Here is a 24,261-nt window from a genome sequence, read left to right as displayed (position 1 = left end):
AAGAGCGTTTTGGCGTGTTTATGGAACCGCTGTGGATATAACTGAAAGATACAACCTGTATCCCGCTCCCACACACGACACGCGTCGAGATCTGGGCAAACAGCCTCCGGAGATAAGAGCGCGTGACGCAGCCCCTTGGATCATCAGGTTCCGGCGGCGTGTCGTCCGAGCCATCAGTTCACGCAGAGATCTCGGCCAGAATGTCCACGCTCGAGAACGAGGTGACCTTCCGCAAACAGGCGGAGGTTAATCACAGTCTGGAGGCGCAGTTCGACAGCTCCTCCACGGATTTCATTCTTATCACCGACCATCGCACCTCGAAGAGCAAGAGCTTGGAGCAATTGGAGGCTTCTAAAGAGTCAGAAAATGCCGAGTCCTGCTGCTCGCGATATGCCCGGAATATCTTCCGGAAGAAGACCCTCTTGAGGCGACTGCCCTTCCTCACCTGGCTGCCACACTACAACTCGCGAGACTGCATCGGCGATTTGATAGCTGGATTCACCGTGGGTCTCACCGTTATTCCCCAGGGATTGGCCTATTCGGGCGTGGTCGGTCTTCCACCGGAGGTGAGTTCCAATCCGCAGACAAAAACTTCGAAATTTACTTTAAGAATTTATGAAGAAGAAGGCTTCCAAATGTTATGTGGGGTGTACAAATTTTGATTGGTTCATCAAGATATCACCATGTTTTCCCAGCCTATTAGCAAGTTTGAGGAAAAAGCAGCCCCGAGATAATTTAGAGATGATCACTAGATCATTCATTATCAGTGTGTCTCGGGTGAAGCAACTCTTGGCAGATAAGATCGATAGGTAGCCTCGGCAGACAGCTTATAAAGACTTTTTCTTTATATCCTTAATAGTATGGCCTGTATGGATCCTTTATGGGCTGCTTCGTGTATGTCCTTTTGGGCACCTGCAAGGACAGCACTATTGGCAGCACGGCGGTGGCCTCGCTCATGACATTCCAGTTCGCCCAAGGATCCTGGCAGAGATCTGTACTTCTGACCTTTCTCACCGGCATTATAGAGATCCTGATGGCCATCTTTAAGCTTGGATGTCTGGTGGAGTTCGTATCTGGACCAGTGAGTGCGGGCTTTACAAGTGCCGTGGCCCTGATTGTGTCCACTTCCCAAATGCGATCGATGCTGGGTGTCAAGAGCGATGGTGGATCCTTTTTGGCCACGTGGATAAGCATGTTCCGAGATATTGAAAATGTGCGGGTAGCCGACACCTGTCTGGGATTTGGTTGTGTTTTCCTGCTCCTGGCCATGAGAAGTTTCGGAAAGTTTACTATTGGCCCGAAGGATGAGACCAGGAGGAATGGATTCCAGAGGGTTGTCAATCATGTGATCAAGTTCTTTTCGACCTCAAGGAACGCCTCTGTAGTGATTGTATTCACCGCGATCACCATGTACTTGGATGCCAATGGAACCAATCCTTTTAGGCTAACTGGAAATATACCAAAAGGAATGCCCACGCCCTCACTTCCTCCCTTTTCCATCAAGGCACAGCCTGGCAATGAAACTGCCGGGATTCCCCCTGTGGAAGGACAGAATTTCCTTGAAATGGTGCAGAGTCTGGGCTATGGTCTCGTCATCGTTCCCTTGATGGCTCTTTTGGAAACCATGTCTGTTTGCAAGGCCTTCGCCAAGGGAAAACAGATCGATATCACCCAAGAAATGATCGCCTGTGGAGTGGGCAACATTGCCACCTCCATCTTCTCCGGCTACAGATGCAATGGCGGGTTGGCTCGATCGGCGGTGAATAATGCCAGTGGGTGTCGCACCAACATGTCCAATCTGTACATCGGTGTCATCGTAGTGCTGGCCCTGAATTTCCTCACCGACTATTTCGCATTTATTCCCAAGGCGGTGCTGGCGGCGATTATCATATCGGCTGTGATCTTCCAGGTCCAGTACCAGGTCGTAACGCCCATGTGGCGAAGCAAACGTGAGTTAGGACTGGCTCAGTCTAGTTGATATATTCCTCAGTAATCTCTCATCCTTTCAGGTTCCGATCTAGTGCCTGGAATTCTGGCCTTTGTTACCTGTCTGGTGCTGCCTCTGGAAATCGGTATCATGGTGGCCATTGGAGTGAATCTTCTCTTCATTCTTTACTATGCGGCTAGGCCAAAGGTAACCCTCGAGCAATTGGAGACCCAGCAGGGAATCCGTTTCGTCAAGATCACCCCCGATCGCTGTCTGATCTTCCCCTCGGTGGAGTTTGTCCGAAATATGGTACTCAAGCTGGGCAGCAAGTCCACTTTGCCAGTGGTCATCGATTGCACCTATATCTATGCAGCAGACTACACGGCCGCCAAGGTTATATCCTCCATTGTGGACGACTTCCGTCGGCGTCAGCAAAAGATCATATTCTTCAACTTGAAGCCCAGTGTAGTGAGCGTCTTCGAGGGATTGAACACTAGGCTGGTGCTGTGTTACAACACCCACTCCCTCAACCAGGAACTTCGACCCGATGAACCGGATCTATCGAGATCTGTGGACTCCCTCGACCACGCCGAGTCCGGAAATGGAGCTAGTGAGTGCGTCAGCATGGCCAGCACTCTTTCTTTGGCTAGGAGTTAGCCTTGCTATGATCTAAATAATATTATCTAAGTAAGATTTCGAGCATCTAGACATAGTTTATAAAGTAAAGAACTTATTTCCATGAGTTTATTTTTCTTATTGTCTTTCTGATGCAGAAATACAGGTAGATCGAAAATAGTTCTATTCAGTGATAACAGACTTTTACATAAGATGGAATGATATTGATCTAGAAGGTCGAATATACTGAAGCTATTTCCAGAACTTTCGAATGGACATGTTCTTCTCGGAGTCCTTCATCATCACCTTTGATACGGCCATTTCAAAGTCCTCCTGGGTGACATGGACGCGTCTTTCCCTCAAGGCATACATCCCAGCCTCGGTGCAAACACCCTTAACTTCAGCCCCCGAAGACCCAGGCATCAGTTCCGCAATCTTACGCAGATTTATGCCCCTGGTGAGGTTCATCTTCCTCGAATGAATCTTAAGAATGTCCAATCTGGCCTCCTCATTCGGTGGTGGAAACTCTATTTTGCGGTCAATGCGACCGGGACGCAGTAAGGCCTGATCCAAGACATCGATACGGTTGGTGGCCATGATTACTTTGATGTTTTTAGTGGCCTCGAAGCCGTCCAGTTGGTTCAGAAGCTCCAGCATGGTCCGCTGAACCTCCGAGTCTCCAGTTCCGGTTTCTAGCCGAGAGGAACCAATCGAATCGATCTCATCCATGAAGATTATAGACGGAGCATGTTCCCTGGCCATAACGAAGAGCTCCCTCACCATTCGGGATCCCTCGCCAATGAATTTCTGCACCAGCTCCGATCCTGAAACCCTTATGAAAGTGCACTCCGTGTGATGGGCTACAGCTCGGGCCAGTAAGGTTTTGCCAGTTCCAGGAGGCCCGTAGAGGAGAACTCCCTTTGGCTGGGCAATGCCCAAAGCATCAAATAATTCTGGGTGCTTCACAGGCAGCTCGATCACCTCCTTGATTTCCTGGATCTGTTTGTCCAAGCCACCTACCATCTCGTAGGTGGAGTCCGGAACCTTTTCCACCAGCATCAGGGAAACCAAAGGATCCACCTTATTGGGAAGGATTTTGTGTAGAGTGTAGCTTTCATTCCGAAGAGCTACTCGACTGCTGGGTGTCACATCCTTGATATTGATGGCCTTGTCCACGTCCACGACGTACTTCCCCTCAGGATGGACCTTTACAAGGACTTTATTTTTGTCCATGGGTTTTACTACCTCAGCAATGTAACTGCCCTGCTCCTGGAGCAGCTGCAACTCCTCGCGCAGCAAGCGAACTAATGAAAGAAAGGAAGAGTCTTAATAAGGAACTTCTACTTTATAGACTGCATAGATTACCCTTGGAGTTCAGCTCATTCCTTTGGGCCTGCAAACGGAGCAAGTTCTTCTGGCGTTCGTTAACAGTAAACTGCAGCTCGGATATTTTCTGCGTAAAGTATGAACGGAAGCCGGGTCCTTCTTCATCCTCAGGGACTCCCACATCGATATTCATCTGGCACAGTTTTTAAGAGGGTTATATTCTAGTCAGTACTTAAAATAACTAGAATGTTATCTTCTTATTTTTTGCCTTTAACGAATATCGGATTTGTAAAAGAATTTTGTTTATTTTTCAAACGAACTGAAGCGGGCGATGAGACAACAGTTTTTATTCAGTGCTGGAAAACGTTTGACAAACAAGGGCTGGGAACTTGATTCTACAGATAAGTGAAGGGGTTCTTGAACCGGCTAAAGCTTATGAACTTGAAACAAAAACAATATTTTAAAATATAAATAAAGAATTGAAGCTGTATCCATACTATAGTCTGCCAAACATTTAGATAACCCATATTTTGAGCTCGAAAATTATTGATGCTTTCGAGCCAAAGATTTACTGCCCACACGAAGCGCCAAATTAAATCAAATTCGAAGGCAGTTCGAAATCTTGACATAAATTGATTAGATATTTAATCTAGATGAGTGGGCAATCGGGATTCAAAAAATAGCCAACCATAATTCTATCAAATAAGATTTTGCAAATACCCAAGCCAGGTGGCCATAAGATAAAGTGACAAGTTGGCAACACCCCAATACCTTGTGGTACAAAATTCAAATATCTAATTCCTGTTGAAATCAACACAGTTAAAGCAATGTTTGTAGAGCCTTTCTGATGAAATATAAAGTGAAAATAAGTGCTATAATTCCTCATTCATAACCTTATGAACAAAACAGTATAGGCCAGTTGGCTATGTTATATTTACTCGATTTATTTAAGTACTTATGCTAAACCTCTTCGATCGCTATCCGTAAATAATACTATGCTCAGCGGCAAAATCGCGGGTGGGAGGAACTCTGACTCTGCATCTTCGCTCAGCGAAGTTCACAGCGTTTCACCAGAGGCCAAATAAATAATATTGTGCAGACATCTGCGAAATGTGGAAGATTGCCGCAACTTAACTGCTAATTAAGGTGAGCTAGGCTAGCCCCATGGAATGGTGCCTTCAACTAAGGCGATGAGCGTGGGCAGGCCACGTTTGGCCGCTCGGCCTCGGCCTCGGCGGGCAAGACTAAGCTAGTACTAAGACGTAGACTAGGCTAATACACAGACTTAGAGCGAGATTTGACTAAGACTATCGCTTGACGAGGTTGCAGCGTTGATCTCCCTCGGATTTCTTTGGCTCCCTCAGATCGGCGACTTCTCCGCCAGCTTGGCGTGCAGGGTGGTGATGTCGTATATGACCACCAGATCCTTGTTAAGTCCCTCAAAGACCTGCGCCACTCTGGGCTGCAGATTGTAGAAGAACAAAGGCTGCTCCCGCTGCTTGAAGTCCATCACCATGGTGGATATGACCTTGGCGGCCGTGAAATCTGCTCCATAGATGTGGGTGCAGTCGATGACCACTGGCAGGGTGGACTTCTGACCCTGCTTGTTGATAACCTTGCGCACAAACTCCATCGAAGGGAAGATGAGGCAGCGATCAGGGGTGAGCATGAGGTACTTCAGGCCAGAAGTTGTCTATAAAGAGAAGGTTTATATGAATATCAAAGCATATACTACTACTATAACATAAATCTAATCCAAAACCTCTACTGAGAACCAAAATTTAAAGATTCATTGCATACTTTTAGGCAACGAAATTATTCTTGAGATAATTTAGAACACCATACTATAGAGCGTCTTATCTTCATATAGATGACTCACCGCCAGAGTTTCGATGCGCAGCTTTGGCCTGGCTGCCTGGTAGAGAATGAAGACGACATTGATGCCGATGCCCACAAGGATGCCCAATTGCAGGGGCAGAACCAGACAGGCAAAGAAGGCTCCAAGGCCGGGAATGAGATCGGTTTCTGTTGGCAGGAGAATCATACATCTATCAAGCAACTTCTTTTTATAAATCAATCTATTTTTAACTCACTTTTACTGTGCCACATGGGCTTGATGACTCGGTACTGGACCATGAAGATCACCGCCGCAATAATAATAGAGGCCAGTGCCGCCTTAGGAATGTAATAAAAGCAGGGCGTGAGATAGAGCAGCGCGATGATCACGATCACACTGGTGTACAGGTTGGACAGCTGGGTCCTCACTCCACTGGCATTGAGGATGGCTCCCCTGGCGATCCCTCCATTGCTCCGCAGACCCTGGACAAAGGAGTTGGCCACATTGCAAATGCCCGAGGCTATCAACTCCTGAGTGGCGTCCGTGGGTTTTCCATCAGCTGAAGGGGAAAAACAAACGAGGGACAAATTGTAATTCACTCAAAGTATATATGTTTAAGATATGTTCTTCCCCAAACTCAGAATGACTCAAATTTGAATGAGGAAACACCCAAATCGCATCGTGTGATCAGAAGCTATCATATAAACTGTGCATCTTAATTCCGAAAGTGTGACTGCTGTCATTTATTATTAATATTAATTAATGTGCTGGGTTCTTGGGGTCAACTTATTTACTGCAATAAATTAGCTGAGAATAGAAACGATTTATAAGTTAAAATTCAAATGTAGAAAAGAAATCAACTTATAAGTCCATAATTAAAAATAAGGAAATGCTTTGATTTTCAGTCGTAAACGAATTAAATTTGATTCTTAAGAGCACACGCCTATTTTTAAATCAATTAAGTAAACATTTTAAAACAAATTCGCACAAGCCGTTAAAAGTTGGCAGAAAAACTCGTTGCTTTCGTCACTCTGATTTAAAAACAAGCTTTTAATGAAAACTAATTACTGGTGATTCATTTCCTACTCGAAATTTTTAGATTCTTGAACTGTTGGGGAGGAAGGAGATCAAAACCGCAATTTTGTGAAAATTTGTGAATAACTCACCGAAGGCTTGAACAACGGCCATGGTTTCCAAGAGAGCGATTAGGGGAACCACAATGAGGCCGGATCCAAGGGTACTGACCATGTCCCAGAAGCTCTGCTCCTCTTGAAGGACCTCTCCGGTAGTTCCATTGATAACGGCATCCATGTGAAAAGGAGGGGGCTGGAAGGAGGGCAATCCCTTGGGCACAAACCCAACGGTCCTCACCAGATCCTCGTTTCCATTAACAAACAGCCAGTAGCCGAGGCCAGCAGTTCCACAAACCAACAGGGCATTTCGAGCAGTTCCAATGGTCCAGAAAATGCCAGTAAGAAGTTTTTGGGTGGTGGTTTTCCCCTCCTTGGGACCCAACGAGCAGCTGGCTAGCGCTCTCAGGCTCAGCAACAGAGTGATGCAGATGAGTCCCAGGATGAAGTCCGGCCAGCTGATGTTGTGGATGTCATTCACAATACTGATCCACACTTGCAGGAAGGTATTTCCACTGGTTTTGATGCCCAAAAAGTCCTTCATCTGGGAACTGAAGATGATCAAGGACACGGCACTGGTGAAACCAGCTCCCACTGGTCCGGATACGAAGTCAATGAGGAATCCCAGCCGAAAGACTCCCATCAGGATCTCAATGAGTCCTGTGAGAAAGGTCAGCAAGGTGGCCATTTGCCAACTGCCTCCGGCTATTTGAAAGGACAACAGAGCTGATATGGCCGTGGGTCCTATGGGCACATCCTTGCTGGATCCAATGAATATGTATATGAAGCAGCCAAGGAAGCAGGCATACAGGCCATACTGCAGATCTAGTCCTGCAATGCCAGCGTAGGCCAAGGCCTGGGGAATCACAGTCAAGGCCACCGATATGCCCGCCACTATATCGCCGAATATATAATCCTTTTTGTACTGGGGCAGCCACACCAGAATGGGGAAACGCTTGTACAGGGTTTTCTTCCTGAAGATATTCGACCAGAGATTAGAGCAGCAGCCTTGGGTGCCCTCCAGGCAGCTCTCATTGGGACCCTGTTCCTCCTGAACAATGCAGTCCCTGGAGGTGTGATACAGGGTATTGGTGGGTATGTCCAAGGACACCTCAGAGCCGCCATTAAAACCACTGTTCGTGTGGCCGTTGTCACTGCGCTGGCTCATTTTTAGTTAATTTATTTTATTAAACTGTGTCTGTGGATTTATTGTTTAGTCGTGGGATTTCCTTAGTTTCTAAGGCTTCATGGCACTCTCACTGGAACGGCGACGACACTGACACTGAATCTCCGGGAAACCGATACTCTGATCTCTGATACCAAAAACCGAACCGATCGCGTGGCCATCCACTGCGGGAATGATTTGAAGCCGCGGAAAGAGCAGCACTAACAGCCGCCCGCCTGTTGGTAACCGATTATATAGTAAATAGGCATCGCTCGCAAAACGCTGGCAGCGCATTCGAGACTATCCGCCGGCTTTCGTTATGTTATCTCCACCTCTCTCCTCTCTGCTCTCTACTCTCTACTTTCGAGACCGGAGACCGGAGACCTGAGAAATCCTCACATCCGATTCTCCACCTCTCTTCTCTTGAGGCCTCACTAAATCTTCCCAGCCAATTCTCCCGCTCTCGATCGAAACCGGCTCTCTAGCGATCGGGGGCTTTTCATCTGGGCGGGCAGGTCGTGTAACCACCCAAAGAAATGGAAATGACGCAGCCCATCGGTTGGCCAACAAGAGGCAGGAACATGGGACAGACCCAGCAGGTAAGACAACACCTCGTGGGAGGTTTATGGGGGCAGATAAAACTGCGACTTCCACTAATGGGAGTTGTTTTTAGATTTAGGTACATACTCGTGTGTGTACTAAGGGAACTGTCGCCATTTATAAGCTGATTCTGTATAGATATCAAACTTTATTTTTATCTTTAAACTTAAAACTTATAACAAAGTTAATTATTGAAGAGATTGTCATTGCTTTCTATATAAACGTAAACGTTCGGAAATTCTGGATTTAATTAGGAAATCTTCACTTATTTTCACTCTAATCCCATTATCAACAATATCTTTAGGCTTCTTGGGCAATTAGGTTTTATTGCATATAATTACAGGGTATTTCACGCTTTTTTGTTTGTTATGTATGATTGAATGTTCCCATGAAAGCTAGTTAAGTCAGTCAGTCTGCCAATAGCGAAGACGCGAATCTGGCTAGCAGTAACCCTTTGATGGAAATAAATCAACCTAACACCTTAAGAATAAACCAAATATATTATCTTTCATAATAAGCTGAAATAATTTAAGTCATATTCTTCGTCGCAACATATAATTTTCAAGTTTAGGGTATTTCCAAGTCATGTTGCCCCTTCAGCTGTTTGTTTACTTTGGAAAATCAACAGTCTTTGTTGTGATTTTTCCGCACGTGCTGGCACCGACTATGGGAACCACAATCCGATGCAACATTACGATTCGAGAAATGTATTTTATTGCATGCTAATTGGTCGGATTTTCACACCCCGGGTTTCTTGTTAACCGATGGAGGCCAAGCCTAAAAGGTTTTTTGCTCTGTTTCGATCTTCCCATGGGATTTGCAAATTTCTCAGGCTTTTTAGCACTTGCAATAAACCAATCGAATGAATATTAATATGAAATGGAAATGTATAAATCGTCTTGGATGGGAGGATATCAAAGTGATTTAAAGGTAACTTTTTTGCTCTCCCAAAATTTCCATAAAAGTTGCCCAAATTTTGAACGCCCTATCTTTATGGCCCCGACAATCGCGTGCTACTGAAGTCCAGCGTTTGTCGACACGGGAAATCAATCAGCCGTAGGAACACGGCGCATATAAATCAGTTGGAAGAGTGCGCTCCATAAATCAAGTATACGGCCGAGATAATGGCCGGAATTCGCCGGGACTCGAGAGTTCCACTCCGCCCTGAGTAGACATTGAGACATTGACTTTTTTGGCATCACTTCGAACCGGTTGGCCTGTCAATCTGTCCATCAGCTGCTGATCGAATAAATCATCTAACAATTATGTCTGTCTGTAATTTAAATTCGCCGTACCTCGGCTGGTGGAAAACCCCTTAAAAGTGCCTTGTTTCTGGACTGGTTTTACTAGCCAGAGTCTTCTGGTTTTGGACCTCATTCAGTCGACATCAATCCATTTGCATTCGAAGAGCTTTTCTGCAGAATCCGAAACTTGGGGAATCCAAAGGTGGGGATTTTTTCTCTGGGTTTTCCTCGACGGCACGCTCTGGCTGCATGCCACTTGCGTCTGGGTCAGTCTGGAAGCCCTCCAAAATTGTGGCTCTAAGCCTGGTTGGCTATTAATCACCGATCTAGTCACTGCCAAGCACAGTCTTCTCCCCAAATGGCAAACACGCGCCGAGGGCCTGATCGATGGCGCAGAATCGAAAACGAATAAGCTACGAACTACGATCCAAACTGATGAAAATCAAACAACTTTTATTCGAAGGCCGAAGACTGGGTGCCCTTCTCCTGGGAATTTCACAGGGCAAATCTGCTGTACCTTCTCTTTTCTCTGTCACCTTTCTTGAGTTCCCATCTATATACGACAGTTCAGGTGCAAATAGTAGGGCAGTGATCTATTTTTCGAATTTCGATTTGTCATTTCTAAAACGATTCAACCAGACTGAAGCCTAATGAAATTCGGCTGAATAAAAGATAATTAAAAATGAGGTAATAAGCAATTTGGACTCAGATATTAAGCATTTAAGCGGTTACAATTAAATTTAAATTGCCCATTGACTATTAATTAATGATGAAATTTATGATATATCCCATGATGCTGTTTAGCTGAACCATCAAAGAAAGCACACCCAATAAGCTTAAAGATTCGACTTGATAGATATTCGGGAGATATTTCTGCGACCACAATCGTACTCCGATCGCCGTAACAATTGATCTTAGTGCGATCGACATTACTGGGATACTTTCGCGGCGATTGTTATGAATATTTATAGGTCGCTGACTTGTCCAGGTGATTGGTTGGCCATTATGTGTCGCAGGTGGATATGTAACACTTGTGTGGTCAATTTGCATTACTCATACGCAGCGTTAACCCCCAAAGGGGAGCGGTGGGCAGTCGCATTAGACAACAATTAAATGTGCATAGCTAGCCCGCCAGCGAGTCAATTATAATTTTGAGTAAATTAATTTGCTTTTAATTTCGCTGGCGTGCGGATAATTGTCTGCTTATCGTTAAGCTGTCTCCCGTTGTTTTCTCTTCTATCATCTCGAAAAACAAGTAGATTCCGGCGCTGGAGGGGCCTCTTCTTGGGTCTTTGGACGGCATACAGCATAAATCTTCTGTGCGCGTGGGCGGCCTACTTAAGGTGAGATTATATATGTTTTGGCGGCCCTTGAGCATGGCCGAATTTCGGCAGTTATCTGGCCGGAGAAATCTCAAGGTGTGCTGGTATTTTGATAAGGGAGCTCATCTCTCCTTGAGGGTCACATGCCGGAAAGGCTTGTCCATTTGTATGCACTGCCTGTGGCTCGCCATAAAACATGGACAACACGTAGACTAACTGTAAGCGTACACAGAGAAAAACCGTCTAAGAAAGAGTTCCTGCTGGGACTTTCAAGATTCTTAAATATAATGAGGTTTACTTTGTATGGACCTACAATGTAGTCGTTATTAGCAATAAGAATCTATACTAATTTCCCATTTGTACAATTAAAAGTCCACCTAAGCATCCCACAACTGTTTAATTATTCAACTTTAATATATTGCCCATGAAAGAGTAATAAATAAATCCGAATTTGCATAGCTATTTCCCCCGGTGCATCGCTATCTTTGTATCTGAAACTGCACCGACGGGCGGGTAAACAAAGTTAAAGTTGAGCTCAAACAATTGCAATGAATGACAATCACCGCTCAAATAAAATTGTTAATTGTGCATTCAGTTAATTGTATAAGATCCCAAACATTACGCAAGCCGATCAGCCGCCTCCCAACGCCTGTCCCGGCCCCGGAACCACCTGGTTCCACCACCCGCCTCCACTGTGCAGCGGACTGCATTGAGGCGTGTAAAGTACCCGCCGTAAGGCTTCACGTGACTCAAACCCGTCGATCGGGTATCCGAATTCATGATCGGTCTGAATTTACGATGTCGTCTGAGGTCAGCCTGTCCAGCTTTTTGAGAATTTCAGCTTAAGGAAGCTGGCGAAAACCGTGTCACGGACCAAGTTCAATAGCGGCCGAAGACCGGGATTGCTGCTGGGATCCCCGCCATAATGCGACATCATTTCCAAAGTGGCTCCAACCTCTCACGTGACCCGATCCGCTTTGATCCGGTGAGAATGTAGGGGGAGTGAAAGAAGAGGCGTAGCCTGTTTTTTTTATCACGGCATCAACCGCAGTGGCAACGAAACTGATTTAATTTGGTCACATGACCGAGTCAGAAGAAAACAAAACGTAGATATATCGCTACACAAAAAACGGGCAAAACACATAAGCACCTGGCAGTCGTATATTTTTATCCATAACAGCCACTCGTGAGGGGTACTCAGGAGCTACGGCGAAAGTTTCTCAACTGTAGCTCATAAGGGAGGAGGACCCAAAATAGTTGGTAATCAAATGTTGTCAATGAACATAAAATCCATAATGATAATATTTATCAATAATGATGTTCGACGAGTTGCACGTTCGTGATATGCAATGTTTGATTTTCATTCATTTGCACCAACGAGAAGGCATCTCATCTAAGGAGAGGCTAGATAAACTAATTTCAGTTTAATAACTGAATTTCAAAAGCCATACTGAAACGAAACTACTTTCAATAAATTCGAATTGGAGCGCACAGAGTAACCCTAACAAAGCTTATTTAAATGTAAAGCATATTCCGAATCATCAAGTGGTCATTCCGAATCGGCCAGGTCGTGTGACCAGATTGTTGTTGCCGCTCTATTCAAATTGATCCGTTCTGCCAGACAAAACGCAAATCATCGGGGTATCTGGCAGATATCGTTTGCCCCTCGGGAAGCTAATAAGCATTAGGGGCTGACACCCACTCGGGAGCACGGGTGCACTGGAGCGTGCTGTCCAGATTATGGCCCATTATATTTTAGACAATTGCTAGGTGCTAACCGCCAGCGTCCGGGCCAATCAATTTATGGGCCCGAAGTGTCGTGCTAATGACTCGTCGACAAGCTGGGCAAATTAACAAATCAATTTCGTAGTGATAAACAAAAAGGCAAACAAGAGGGCCAAAAGCGGAAACAACAAACAGAGTCAAAAGACAACAATTGCCATTGCAATTGGAACGCCACGGGAATGATAGAACAAAGCGGCCGACAGGCTCTATTAAAAGTAAAATGTGATGGACTGTTAATAGGTGGCATGGGCATAAGCCCCTGACGGAAGTCGGTTCAATGCACGACAGAGTAAAACAAGCAGGGCTAACACGGCGTATGCGCAATACGGCTGCTTCACGTGACTCGTTGCTGGTGTCTGGGAATTCGAACGGGAACGAGATACCCCGTCGATCTCGGCGTAGGGCTTGATTTGCATATCAGATGCCACTCTATTCAATTTGAATTTAAATCCAGCAAGTGCCTGAGCACCGAGATTTGTGGGATTATCTTGGACTTTACGATGTTTTTGTTTGCGATAAAAAGGCAGCAAGTGTCACGCCGAAGATTGGAGCACAGTTTCTGTTTGGCTTTCTGGCGGGCAAACAGTGCCGAGTTTATCGCACTTGGCCTAGGCAGAGACCTCGCAAATATACGCCATTGGGCCGGCCCAAATATTGGGTTTATGAATCCATTCCCATTCCGTGGGATCTCGTCACTGCTGGAACCGCATTCTTCAGCCAACCCCCTGTCATTTAGCAATGCAAATTTACCGCCTTTGAGGTGCCGTAAGATAGGGACTGACATATCTGATGCTTGATTAATGGACCATGATTTATGTATGAGCCACTTGCCTAAGCGGGATTCTCCGGTTTTCTTGTCACGAGGAACTCCTCGGAGATGAATGCGCTATCTTATCGCCGCTGCACTCGTTTCCGCAACAATATTTGTCAAATAAGAGCGATGCGAGACATCTGTTTGGTACTTTATTTGCTTACCGGGCTAAGGCAGAATGCAGAACGGACCCATTTAAGGCTGCAATCGCCGTGTCTGCTTGATAATGATTTACGGCTTGGACGGGCTACTTAACAGGTTTTCATTTCAACGAGTGCCATAAATTCGGACAGACTTCAAGTGCCCTATAGCGCCTTTATGATGCCCCAAACTTTCCAAAATTGAGTACAATCAGCTTTTATTTGGACAAAGTTTTGGGACCTTTGACTTAAGAACTAGCAGAAAGTGGTTAGCCTTCGATGAACGTACAACGTGTAGTACAGTGTATACAGTGTGGAGTATATGTGGGGCCTAAAGGTGTGCTACAGTATCTCGGATCATTCATTTTTATTTGAGCAAACGCACGCTGAGCGCACTTTCCAATGATGTCTAAAAGCGAAAAACAAACAATAACCGGCCCAGGATCAGCCGGAGGCAACACTATTTTTGTGACTTGTGAGTGGTAGTATGAGTGGGTGGGTTCCCTAATCCTCCAGCGTTACGTTGCGGAACAGATAGGACATGGATTCCTTGTTATGGATGCGGCGAATGGCCTCAGCAATCAGAATGGATATGTCGATCGTCTTGATCTTGTGGCACTGCAGCTTCTGGATCTCGTGTGGAATGGTATTGGTGACAACGATCTGCATAGTGATTAAAAATATATTCAGATTGACTTAAGATTGTCTCAATAACTACAAGTCCCACCTCATCGATGGGCGACTCTTCCAGCTGACGCGGTGCATCTGAGCTAAGCAGACCGTGCGTGGCCAGCACGTAGATCTTGCAGGCTCCGTTCTCCTTCAGCATCTCAGCGGCGGCCACAAAGGCCTGGACATCGTCAATCAGGTCATCCTGGAAGAGTCAATTTATAGCAATTAATGGAAGTTTTTATTATTAGGAATGAAAAGACAATACTTACCACCATAATGGCGATGCGTCCGCTGACATCTCCCACAATGGTCAGTGGGGGCTTGACCTTGACAATGTGCTCCGGAACACCCACCGACACCGAGGTGGTTCTCTGGCGGTTGCTGCTGGATGGGGCGTGTTGTGGAGTAGAGTTTCTAGTGGTTAGTGTGCGGCAGTTTCACGAGGTTTGCAGTTCGAGTGGTGCAATGTGGTGCATTGTGGTACATTGTGGATTGGTTTTGTCGAGGTGGTGGTGGTTGTGGTGCGTTTCATTGGATGGTCGGATCGTAATCGTAACCAAAAAAGAAAGAAATCGTGTGGGTGGGTCGGGGGTTGGTGGTGTGTCGTGGTGGGTGGGGAAAAGTACAAATGGCAGTTGATTAAAAATTATAATTGAACTGAAATGAAACAATAGTTAAAAATACGAACCTAGGCGTCGCTGGTAAGCACATTTCAACTGAATTTCCTAATAAATTGCTATACGCACTGCATAACACAAATAAAGATAAATTTCGATTGTTTTTCTGTTTTCTGAATTTGAAATTTTGACAAGAGAAATACTCCCTATGCCCGCCAAAAGGTGCCGAGGGTTTTGCGGCACGTGCGGAGTCAAAAATTAAAATAAAACTTCCAAAAACGCAAAATACGAAAACAGTTTGAACGTCAATGAAGCAGGAAAATAAGAACTGGCTTACATTACTCAAAAATCTACTAAGCTGGTGTCTGCCTTGGCTGTGAAGTACAAACTGAAGCCACTGACAAAAGCTGCAACAATTATGGTATAGCGATTGTGATCTAATGGATCCGTGCAAATGAAGTTACGAACTTAAAGTAGTAGTAAATGCTTTACTCAGACTTAAACAGTTTGAGTTTCTTTAAGTTCATGGTAATAACTAATAAAAGATGCATAAAAAAGAATGCTTGTCAAAATTAGTGATTTAGTGATGTTCTCTAAGATTATTTTAATCAGCATTAGATTGAGAAAGGTATAAATCTGATAAGATAAAATACAATTTCAAATTGTAAACATTAGAAAATGAATGGCTGATTCATTCCCGTCTATTTAGATTTAGTGCTATATGCATAGGTATGATAAATCACAGAAATGTTACTTGCACTGTTTGGTGTGTGATGGAGGATATTCAACGGAACAGTCTAAGGCCGAGTACAGGTTACAAGACATGAGGGACACTTCGGTGTTTAAAGAAAGCATTATAAACACAGAAACTAACCAGCAAAGCTAAGAGCAAATCAAAATAAAACAGCTAACAAATCAAACAGAAACCTGACAACTAACTTGGGGATCAGCGAGGCCCACTTTTGAGACTGAGGGAATGCAACTCACCTGGTCGGGGGAGGGGAGTACCGACCGTCGACCTCATCGGCATCAGTCTCCTTCTGTTCGCCATGGATGACGGCCAGGCCAAGACGCAGTCGCTCGGCATAGGAGTTGGCCTTCTTGGCCACGCCCGGATTGCGGGCCACAATCACGGAGTTGCGGTAGTCAGGAATCTGGAGAAATCAACACGTTTAGTTCCATTCCAAGTTTACAGTGCAAAAAAACTCACGCTCTCCTGAATATATTGGAGTAGAAAGGGCGATGCCCTCAGATTGTCCACGGGTATATCGAAGAAGCCCTGGATCTCCTTCTGGTGCAGATCCATAGTGATGATGTGTGTTAGGCCCGAGGTGCACATCATCTTGGCCAGCAGCTTGGACACAATGCACCCGCGCTTGCGCATCTTGCACTGCTTGGAATACGGCAAGTATGGGATCACTCCCACAATAGAGCGGGCCGAGGAAGTCTTGCAGGCATAGGCCATGATCAGCAGCTCCATGATGTTGTTGTTGGCATCCCTTTCGTGGTAATGAGAAGACAATTAATATAAAGACACGCATGACTACGTCCAGACTCACTTAGTGCCCGTTTGTATGATATAGATGTCCTTGCCTCTAACTGAATCACTGATCTCTACAATGGTCTCCCTGTTGGACTTGTGAAACACGGAGCAGCCGCCATTCTTGATGCCCATGCGCTCGGCCACCATGTTGGCCAGATCCGGATGTGAGTTGCCATTGATGATGACAATGTCCGAGGTGGAGGTATTGTCCATGTCGCTCCTGCAACGCTTCGGTGGGCGGACGCTGCCTAGTCTGTAAGAGAGTACAGGAATCAATACGAGTTTTTATCAATAAAAAGCGAAACAAAACCAAAACCAGACATTAAGTTGGGTTAATGGAAAGCTACCTGCGTTTGGACATGCTGTCTTGGGTTCTGGGTTTAGGGGTTAGGGGTTAGGGTTAAGCGAATGGGGTGTTGTCGGGTTCATTCACTGCCGTAATCGTTAAAGTAACACACACGCAGTAGTTACGGTTCCCACGTTGCGATGTGCGACCGTATCGATTAGCCCCAGTGAACTAAATAGATTCAGCTTTTTGGTGAACGCAATTAGTCCTGCCTCTCTTCTCGGTTGCCCAGTTCTGGAAACTGCTCTCGATGCGAAGGAACCCAAAACCACAGGCGAACCGAAACCCCTAGCCGGAAACTACTGCGAATTATCGACCAAACAGAAGGCGACACACGTGAGTGGCGTGGCAACGTCAAAGTGCCAACATGCGAATCACAGTTCCGGATTCCGCAGCCCCGATTCCGGATTCCAAGGCAGTCAGTGCGGTGCGGAGGAAGCGGCGAGGAGCGACCAGGAGCTGCCCAGGATTAGCAGATAGAGATCGACCTCCAGCGCCAAGACTTCGCACGCGACTTCCACGTCTTGGGAGCTCCACTCGAGAAAAGTGAAAGCCCAAGAGGCGTTGGCTAATTGAATTTCTATTTTCGATCCTGCCCAAGGAAAGCAGCCTCAAAGCAAAGGGAAGTTTATGGGTTGAGGCGGAGGAATGGGCGACTCAGGTGAGCGAAATGGCCATAAATGTGCACCAGCGATAAGGAGGTATGGGGAAATACCCAAGTGAAACGAAGCTTAAATACACTAAGAAAGTGAAGGTGTTAGAAAAATATTCAAGTGGAATCTATACATGGTAGAGGTGGAGAATAAAAGAATAACCAACAGAAAGTTCTTAGAGATTAATCCAATAATATAAATTGTCCATGAAAAACCAAAATATAAGGTTGTATTGAAATGCATTTTTGCTCATCCCTCAGAAAATGTAAACACCCCCAGTTAGAGTACAAATGAAGCTATTTTAAGACCTTTCAAGACTCGAGACATTCACCTCCGGCTTTCAACTCAGGAAGTGCTCGGGTCGGGTCTGGGTTTGGAGGCCGACGCAACCACGAGGCGACTATTCAATTTTAGACATTTGACGTCTCGAGTTGCTCGAGGCTCAGCCAAAGGCGTTGGCAGGTGCAACGAGTGCAATGAAAACTTGCGGCACGCATATGTGGCACAAGGAACAGAATGGCGGGATGAGGATGCCTTGATTTAAAGATAGCGCATGGGTGGGATTAGAAGGAGGTGTCCTCCGACCAAGAAAGTTATGACAGGCCAGGCTAAGGAAAACCCTCGGAGGATTAGGGCCACTCCACTCGGCTCTGTTGCATTAGAAGAACATAGATTTTTGCCAGAGAAACACGCATCAGCGGAGCCAGAGTCACCATGTTGGGAATTGCCTGCGATCCGCTTCAGCATACGAGCATGTACGAACGCGGCTCAGATGGTACTAAACGTGATCAGGCACAAATTTCACAAACAGATAAGAAACTAAGTAATCCAACTTGGATTGACAGTCGTCTTAGATTCCAAAGGCTAAGATCAAGAGCAAATTTGTTTCAGCTTAGCTCTTGATTCTTATCAATTAAATAATATTCCGATCGTTGTCTGAGTTTAGGAGGGGATAGCATAATGTTAAGCAGAGTTTTACTTATATAATCCTCTTTTTATGATAACTCATTTACAGATAGCGAAGACAGCGATGGAGAAGGTGGTCTGGGCAACGTTTCCCGGGTTATCATTCGTCCGCCGGGTCAAAGTGGCAAGGCAAAGAGAGGTCACCTCTGTTTCGATGCCGCTTTCGAAACGGGAAATCTGGGAAAAGCGGAGCTGGTGGGCGAGTTTGAGTACGACTTGTTCCTCAGACCGGATACCTGCAATCCGCGCTTTCGCTTCTGGTTCAACTTCACTGTGGATAATGTGAAGCAGGATCAGCGAGTGCTCTTCCACATAGTGAACATCAGTAAGAGCAGAAACCTGTTCTCCTCGGGGCTGACCCCTTTGGTTAAGAGTTCCAGTCGACCCAAGTGGCAGAGGTTATCAAAGCGGCAGGTGTTCTTTTACCGATCGGCCATGCACCAGGGGCATTATGTTTTGAGTTTCGCCTTTATTTTCGACAAAGAGGAGGATGTCTACCAGTTTGCTTTGGCCTGGCCATATAGCTATTCGCGTCTTCAGTCCTATTTGAATGTGATTGATGCCCGGCAAGGAGCGGAGAAGCGGTTCACCCGATGTGTGCTTATTAAATCCTTGGTGAGTCCTTAGATAATCTCTATTTGAGGGTTTTTCATGGACATCTATGCTACTATTTCAGCAAAATCGCAATGTGGACCTGCTGACCATTGACCATGTGACCGCCAAGCAACGCTCGACAAATCGCTTGGATCGCAGCTTCATCCGTGTGATTGTGATCCTCTGCAGGACGCACTCCAGCGAAGCTCCAGCCTCCCATGTGTGCCAGGGTCTAATCGAATTCCTGGTGGGCAACCACCCCATAGCCGTGGTTTTGAGGGATAACTTTGTCTTCAAGATTGTGCCCATGGTGAATCCAGATGGGGTGTTCCTGGGCAACAATCGCTGCAATCTGATGGGCCAGGACATGAATCGCAACTGGCACATTGGATCCGAGTTCACTCAGCCGGAATTGCATGCTGTGAAGGGCATGCTAAAGGAGTTAGATAATTCGGACGTGAGTATAGTCGTCAAGCGGATAGATTTCATGTTTACAATTTCATCTTTGTTGGACTCACTCAATTCCTTTCAGACGTATCAGATTGACTTTGTGATCGATCTGCATGCCAATAGCAGCATGCACGGTTGCTTTATTTACGGCAACACCTACGAGGATGTTTACAGATACGAGAGGCACCTGGTTTTCCCGCGACTCTTCGCCAGCAATGCTCCGGATTATGTGTCCGAGCACACGATGTTCAATGCGGATGAACGGAAGGCAGGAAGCATTCGGAGATTCAGTTGCGAGCGACTCAGTGACACGGTGAATGCCTACACTTTGGAAGTCTCCATGGCGGGTCACTATCTCAAGGATGGCAAGACCATCTCACTGTACAACGAAGATGGATGTAAGTGGATGTATTCCACTTCTCAGTAGAGTTCCTATTAAAAACCTTTTCCTTCCAGATTACCGCGTTGGGAGGAATCTGGCCAGAACCCTTCTGCAGTACTACCGCTTCATCAACATCCTGCCCATGCCGATAGTGACCGAGGTGCGGAGCAAGCGGCGGGGGCGAAACCGGCATGCCCACCACTCTCGCTCCCGCTCGAAAACCCGATACGAGGTCAAGCCCCGACCCAAAACCCCTCGATGCCACGCCCCCATTGCCTACACCAACCTCAGCATATGCTATGACTCGGGGGGAGGAGGTGGATCTTCGGATGAAGGAGGATTCTCACCCGTTCGCCCGTTAGCCCCCGGAAGCAGTTGCTTCAGTGGATATCGCAACTACAGGAGAGCTGCAACCGCAAGTTGCTCCCAACACCCCACTCATGACCAGTATTCTCCCTTCGCCCTGGGAGCCCTGAAAACGGGCAGTGATCACGGAGGAATCGGGGGTTCCAAAAGCAAGAGATCAGCAGCTGTCACAATTGAAGTTCCCTTGCCCGTGAATGTGCCTCCCAAGCCATACCTGTCTATAATCGATTTGAATCAACTTACAAGGGGCAGCCTGAAGCTGAAGTCCAATAGCTTCGATGCCGCAGACAGGCGATAGGATCAGTGATAAGACATGGAAATGGGTTAGTGACTCCAACTTTAGGGACCGAAACGTGGGGCGTGTTGTTTTAGATTTAATCAACTCTTTTCTACGCTTCCTGCTTGTTTTTCTAAATAAAAAGTTAAAGCTACGACTCCAACGATATTAATTCTTTCTTCGTAATATGATATAATAATCCAATATATGTATTTCAATTTAACAATATTTATTGAGATTCTAAACATGCAAAAGCTTTCCGATTATTTACTGAAAGATCGGCATTTTCAAAGAGAGCTTTTCGTGAGATCCAAACAAGAAATTCGATAAAAGCGAAACTCATTCATTATTGGAAATCCCTAAGAAAGCAACTTAAATTCAAGAATCCCGTTATCAAATCCTCCCTATGTCCTTCTTCTAAACAAACAGTTACATACCAAATGCCACTCCGAAATGCGAAGGGCAACAAGTCGCGCGATTGAGTGATTCTTTTGAGTGAGTGTGATAAGCAATTATCCCCACCAGAAGTGTTTTTGTTGGATTGCGACCAGGAAAAAAATTGGATTTAGCTCAATTGGCGACATGTGAGTTTTTTATCACACAAATTAGTTGCGGTTATTTACAGTAATTCAGGGGGAACAAAGAACAGTAAGTGGAGCAGGAGCCTTAGTTTCAGTCGCAGCGCACGTGAGTACGGGTGAAATCGCTCAGGAAAGTCACTCATCAGTAATTAGATGGATTTGCAGTCACTTTTATCTTATCTTTTATCGAACACAAGCCCGACACTATTATAACCTCCTTGGGATATGGAAATGCAAAGCATATGTGTGGTGATATGTATCCATGTATGTATGAACAGCAGACACTCACTCTCGCAGGAAAAACACGCGCGAAAAGTGTTGATAAGAGCACAACCCGCGGACGACTGGCCAAATGTGAGCTTCTCGACTGATTAACGCTTTCAATTAACACGGAATCGGATCCGGAATAGGAATGAAATCAATAAAAAAAAACTCAGTACGACGGCACTTTTTACACTTCTTTTTCGTATAAATAAAAGCGAAAGACTGTGGGCGAAGTGGAGCGCAAAGAACGATGGATGTGTGGCGTTGCCAGATCGCTGGAATGAGGTTTTGGTGGTGGGAAACAGCTGTTGCTGTTTTGAGTGAAATCGGCCAACTAACTGTACGTATAATGGGGAAACCTTAAGGATATTTCAGTAATAAAAGTTAATAAGCTTTTATTTCAAGGACTTGGCATGCAAATCGATTTGCTAGATCATTTTTTCCTGTATAAGTCAAGGTGTTTGAAAGTGAGCATCAGAGCGGTCGAACCACAACAAACTGGAATTAAGAGTGCGTGCCTCTCTTTTTCCGTTAGAACCTAATTAAGAGTATGCTAAACGTAAAAGACTTCAACTTTATTCAAACAAAGCTTAAACCATATCAATAACAAGAATAAGTATTTTTATTTCTGTGGGCAAGAGAGAGCTGCCGCAGAAAGTGGAGAGCAAAACAAAGTATAGGTGGAGAGGCAGATGGGGATAAAGCAACCAAAACGAGAACGGCTAAAACAACAACAAAAGCGAGGCTAAAAATAAAATGCAAACACAAATTCCAGCACAAAAAAAAAGAGGGGTGAGGCTTTTGCTCTTGTTAGCACGCAATTGATAAAATAAAATTGGTTAGACAAACAGAACATGTAATTGAAATCCATAACCTGGCTATAATCTTCGCGGGCACTGGAAAAAGACGGAAAAACTGATTAAAAGGAAGAGAAAAACTAAAAAATGTGATGAAAGGGGAGGCAGACACGCAAACAGCGGGACACTAATTAAATTATACAAGAAAAACACACAAAACATAGGGAAAAGCCGCATTAAAGTTTTACTTATTTCGCTGCAGCAACATGTTGGTTCTTTTCAGGAGATTTCACTGTATTTACTCGGCACTTATTGGTTTGTACTCAAGTTTACTTTATTCTTTCGCCCAGATCCTGTATTTATTAGTTTTTAACCGGAAGGAAGAAATTCAGAAATATTGAAAAGAGCAAGATAGGCACAATTACACTCGCTATTAATATCAACTATTAAATTAATAATTGTTATTCAGTAATTACTCTTTTTTCCACGACACTGCTATGTTCGACTCGCACTTTTCCTAAAACTCGAAAAACACTCTGGTGAAAATCCTCGAAATTTATTCGAACAGCTGATGAATCGATGTTTCCCATATATCGATTGCCCTAACACCTAAGCGGTAGTATCGATAATTATAGCCTAATCACATGAAATACATCCAAGTTCTTCAGAAATATATTCCTTAAAATTTATTTTTGTATATATCTAGTAAGCGATGGACCTTTACAGAAGAGACAGGATAAAATACTTTTCAAAATGTATTTCAATTGGCTTAAGAGTACAGTCATTTGTCGTGGGTTTTCAAGTGTCGATTCAGACTTGAGGACTGGTTGAAACTCGATGAGCACTTAGAACATTTATAAGGTCGTTCTCCAGTGTGGATTAGCATGTGCCGACTAAGGGCTGCTGAAGCGGCGAATATTTTAGGGCAAAGGGAGCACTGGTATGGTCGTTCTCCCGTATGGACTCGAATGTGTATCTTAAGCTGCTCTTTTAAGAAGAAGGATTTTGAGCATTGCGTGCATTGGAAAGGTCGTTCCCCACTGTGTCGCTTTAAGTGTACCGTAAGAGCGCCGTTATGTATAAAACTTTTTGAGCAGTGATCACATTTGAAGGGCTTTACTCCTGCGTGAATTCGCAGGTGGTTATTAAGATTCGAAGAACAAATGAAACTCTTTGGACACTGATAACACTTGTAGGGTCGTTCATTTGTGTGGATTCGCAGGTGTCTCTGAAAATGGCAGGCCCTTTGGAAGGTCTTGGAACAATAGGAGCACTTGTGTCGATGCTCCTTTGCCATTTTTTCCTTTAGAGGATTATAATCCGGAGCAGACCCGCTGACGCCTCATCGGATGGCAAATAATCCTCATTATCATCTTGACTGTCTGTGTCGGAAATGGAAAATGGTTCATCTTCCAGACGCTCGTTTATCTTGTGGTGTTGGTGGCCTCCATGTTGGTTCGCTTTATCTCGAATGCATTTTTCGCATTCTCCAGGCAATTAGAGCAAATGGTTTCGGGTAGACGGTCTCCTTTCTCAACTATATAGCCGGTACACTCAGCTATCATATCGGCGATGGTACAGTTATATTCCGGCGTTAGCTCAAATATGTTTTTCATAAACATGTCTTCGCAATACTCCATGCAGACGCGGCAAAATAATGGCGCTTCCATTGCTCTGTAATGGTAGTTTGTTTTACAAATTTAACGTTTACTCAATGTCATTATCTTACAGTAATGTTAAATAGCCAGTAAAAGAATGTATTTTCAAATTAAATTTCCAATTGATCTATTTTATTTTGAGTCGATAGGCGATGCAATTTGGTCTATGGAAATCCCGATGTTCGCCTCCACT

The 24,261-nt window shown here is 45.0% G+C and overlaps 5 protein-coding genes and 1 long non-coding RNA gene across 21 annotated transcripts; 2 read left to right on the top strand and 4 right to left on the bottom strand.

Moving 5' to 3' along the window:
• The first annotated feature begins 103 nt into the window (after positions 1-103).
• LOC108111321 (sodium-independent sulfate anion transporter) lies at positions 104-2,664 on the top strand. Its single transcript, XM_017220717.2, has 3 exons — positions 104-566; positions 860-1,949; positions 2,010-2,664. The coding sequence occupies exons 1-3, from the start codon at positions 201-203 to the stop codon at positions 2,582-2,584; spliced, it is 2,031 nt and encodes a 676-aa protein (XP_017076206.2). The 5' UTR covers positions 104-200; the 3' UTR covers positions 2,585-2,664.
• Positions 2,658-4,192, bottom strand: LOC108111329 (26S proteasome regulatory subunit 8). Its single transcript, XM_017220749.2, has 2 exons — positions 3,908-4,192; positions 2,658-3,846 (listed from the first exon to the last, which is right to left on the bottom strand). The coding sequence occupies exons 1-2, from the start codon at positions 4,059-4,061 to the stop codon at positions 2,795-2,797; spliced, it is 1,206 nt and encodes a 401-aa protein (XP_017076238.1). The 5' UTR covers positions 4,062-4,192; the 3' UTR covers positions 2,658-2,794.
• Positions 4,193-4,792: 600 nt separating this feature from the next.
• Positions 4,793-8,202, bottom strand: LOC108111323 (sodium-independent sulfate anion transporter). Its single transcript, XM_017220720.2, has 4 exons — positions 6,872-8,202; positions 5,962-6,264; positions 5,748-5,893; positions 4,793-5,561 (listed from the first exon to the last, which is right to left on the bottom strand). Exons 1-4 carry the CDS (start codon positions 8,001-8,003, stop codon positions 5,229-5,231), a joined length of 1,914 nt encoding a protein of 637 aa, XP_017076209.1. The 5' UTR covers positions 8,004-8,202; the 3' UTR covers positions 4,793-5,228.
• A 5,901-nt stretch (positions 8,203-14,103) lies between these two features.
• On the bottom strand, positions 14,104-22,969 carry LOC108111327 (phosphoribosyl pyrophosphate synthase-associated protein 2). Of its 11 annotated transcripts, none has more exons than XM_017220738.2 (9): positions 22,887-22,969; positions 22,659-22,763; positions 16,751-16,987; positions 16,402-16,690; positions 16,179-16,345; positions 15,263-15,319; positions 14,844-14,988; positions 14,630-14,776; positions 14,104-14,565 (listed from the first exon to the last, which is right to left on the bottom strand). In XM_017220738.2, the coding sequence occupies exons 2-9, from the start codon at positions 22,676-22,678 to the stop codon at positions 14,407-14,409; spliced, it is 1,221 nt and encodes a 406-aa protein (XP_017076227.1). In that variant the 5' UTR covers positions 22,679-22,763; positions 22,887-22,969; the 3' UTR covers positions 14,104-14,406. The 11 variants fall into 11 exon arrangements, with proteins under 11 accessions (XP_017076227.1, XP_017076229.1, XP_017076226.1 ...); XM_017220740.2 differs by lacking the exon at positions 22,659-22,763 and adding an exon at positions 22,488-22,509 and having other exon boundaries at positions 14,844-14,958; positions 22,887-22,918; XM_017220737.2 differs by lacking the exon at positions 22,659-22,763 and adding an exon at positions 22,488-22,509 and having other exon boundaries at positions 22,887-22,917.
• Positions 17,195-21,632, top strand: LOC108111322 (cytosolic carboxypeptidase 6). 6 transcript variants are annotated; one of them, XR_005993617.1, is made up of 5 exons: positions 17,195-17,741; positions 18,749-19,314; positions 19,376-20,141; positions 20,200-21,455; positions 21,515-21,632. XR_005993617.1 is itself a non-coding variant. In XM_041817632.1 (5 exons), exons 1-5 carry the CDS (start codon positions 17,729-17,731, stop codon positions 20,787-20,789), a joined length of 1,860 nt encoding a protein of 619 aa, XP_041673566.1. In that variant the 5' UTR covers positions 17,195-17,728; the 3' UTR covers positions 20,790-21,632. The 6 variants fall into 6 exon arrangements, 4 of the variants coding, with proteins under 4 accessions (XP_041673566.1, XP_041673567.1, XP_017076207.2 ...); XR_005993618.1 differs by having other exon boundaries at positions 20,200-21,459; XM_041817632.1 differs by having other exon boundaries at positions 19,376-19,750; positions 19,826-20,141; positions 20,200-21,632.
• Positions 22,970-23,152: 183 nt separating the features above from the next.
• Positions 23,153-24,220, bottom strand: LOC121529715. The gene is made up of 2 exons (XR_005993619.1): positions 24,140-24,220; positions 23,153-24,084 (listed from the first exon to the last, which is right to left on the bottom strand). It is a non-coding gene; the product is annotated as an uncharacterized LOC121529715 (long non-coding RNA).
• Positions 24,221-24,261: the final 41 nt, after the last annotated feature.

Source organism: Drosophila eugracilis, unplaced genomic scaffold (genome assembly GCF_018153835.1).
Source record: "Drosophila eugracilis isolate 14026-0451.02 unplaced genomic scaffold, ASM1815383v1 contig_1781, whole genome shotgun sequence".
Lineage (NCBI taxonomy): Eukaryota > Metazoa > Arthropoda > Insecta > Diptera > Drosophilidae > Drosophila > Drosophila eugracilis.
This window is presented reverse-complemented; position numbering and strand designations above follow the sequence as displayed.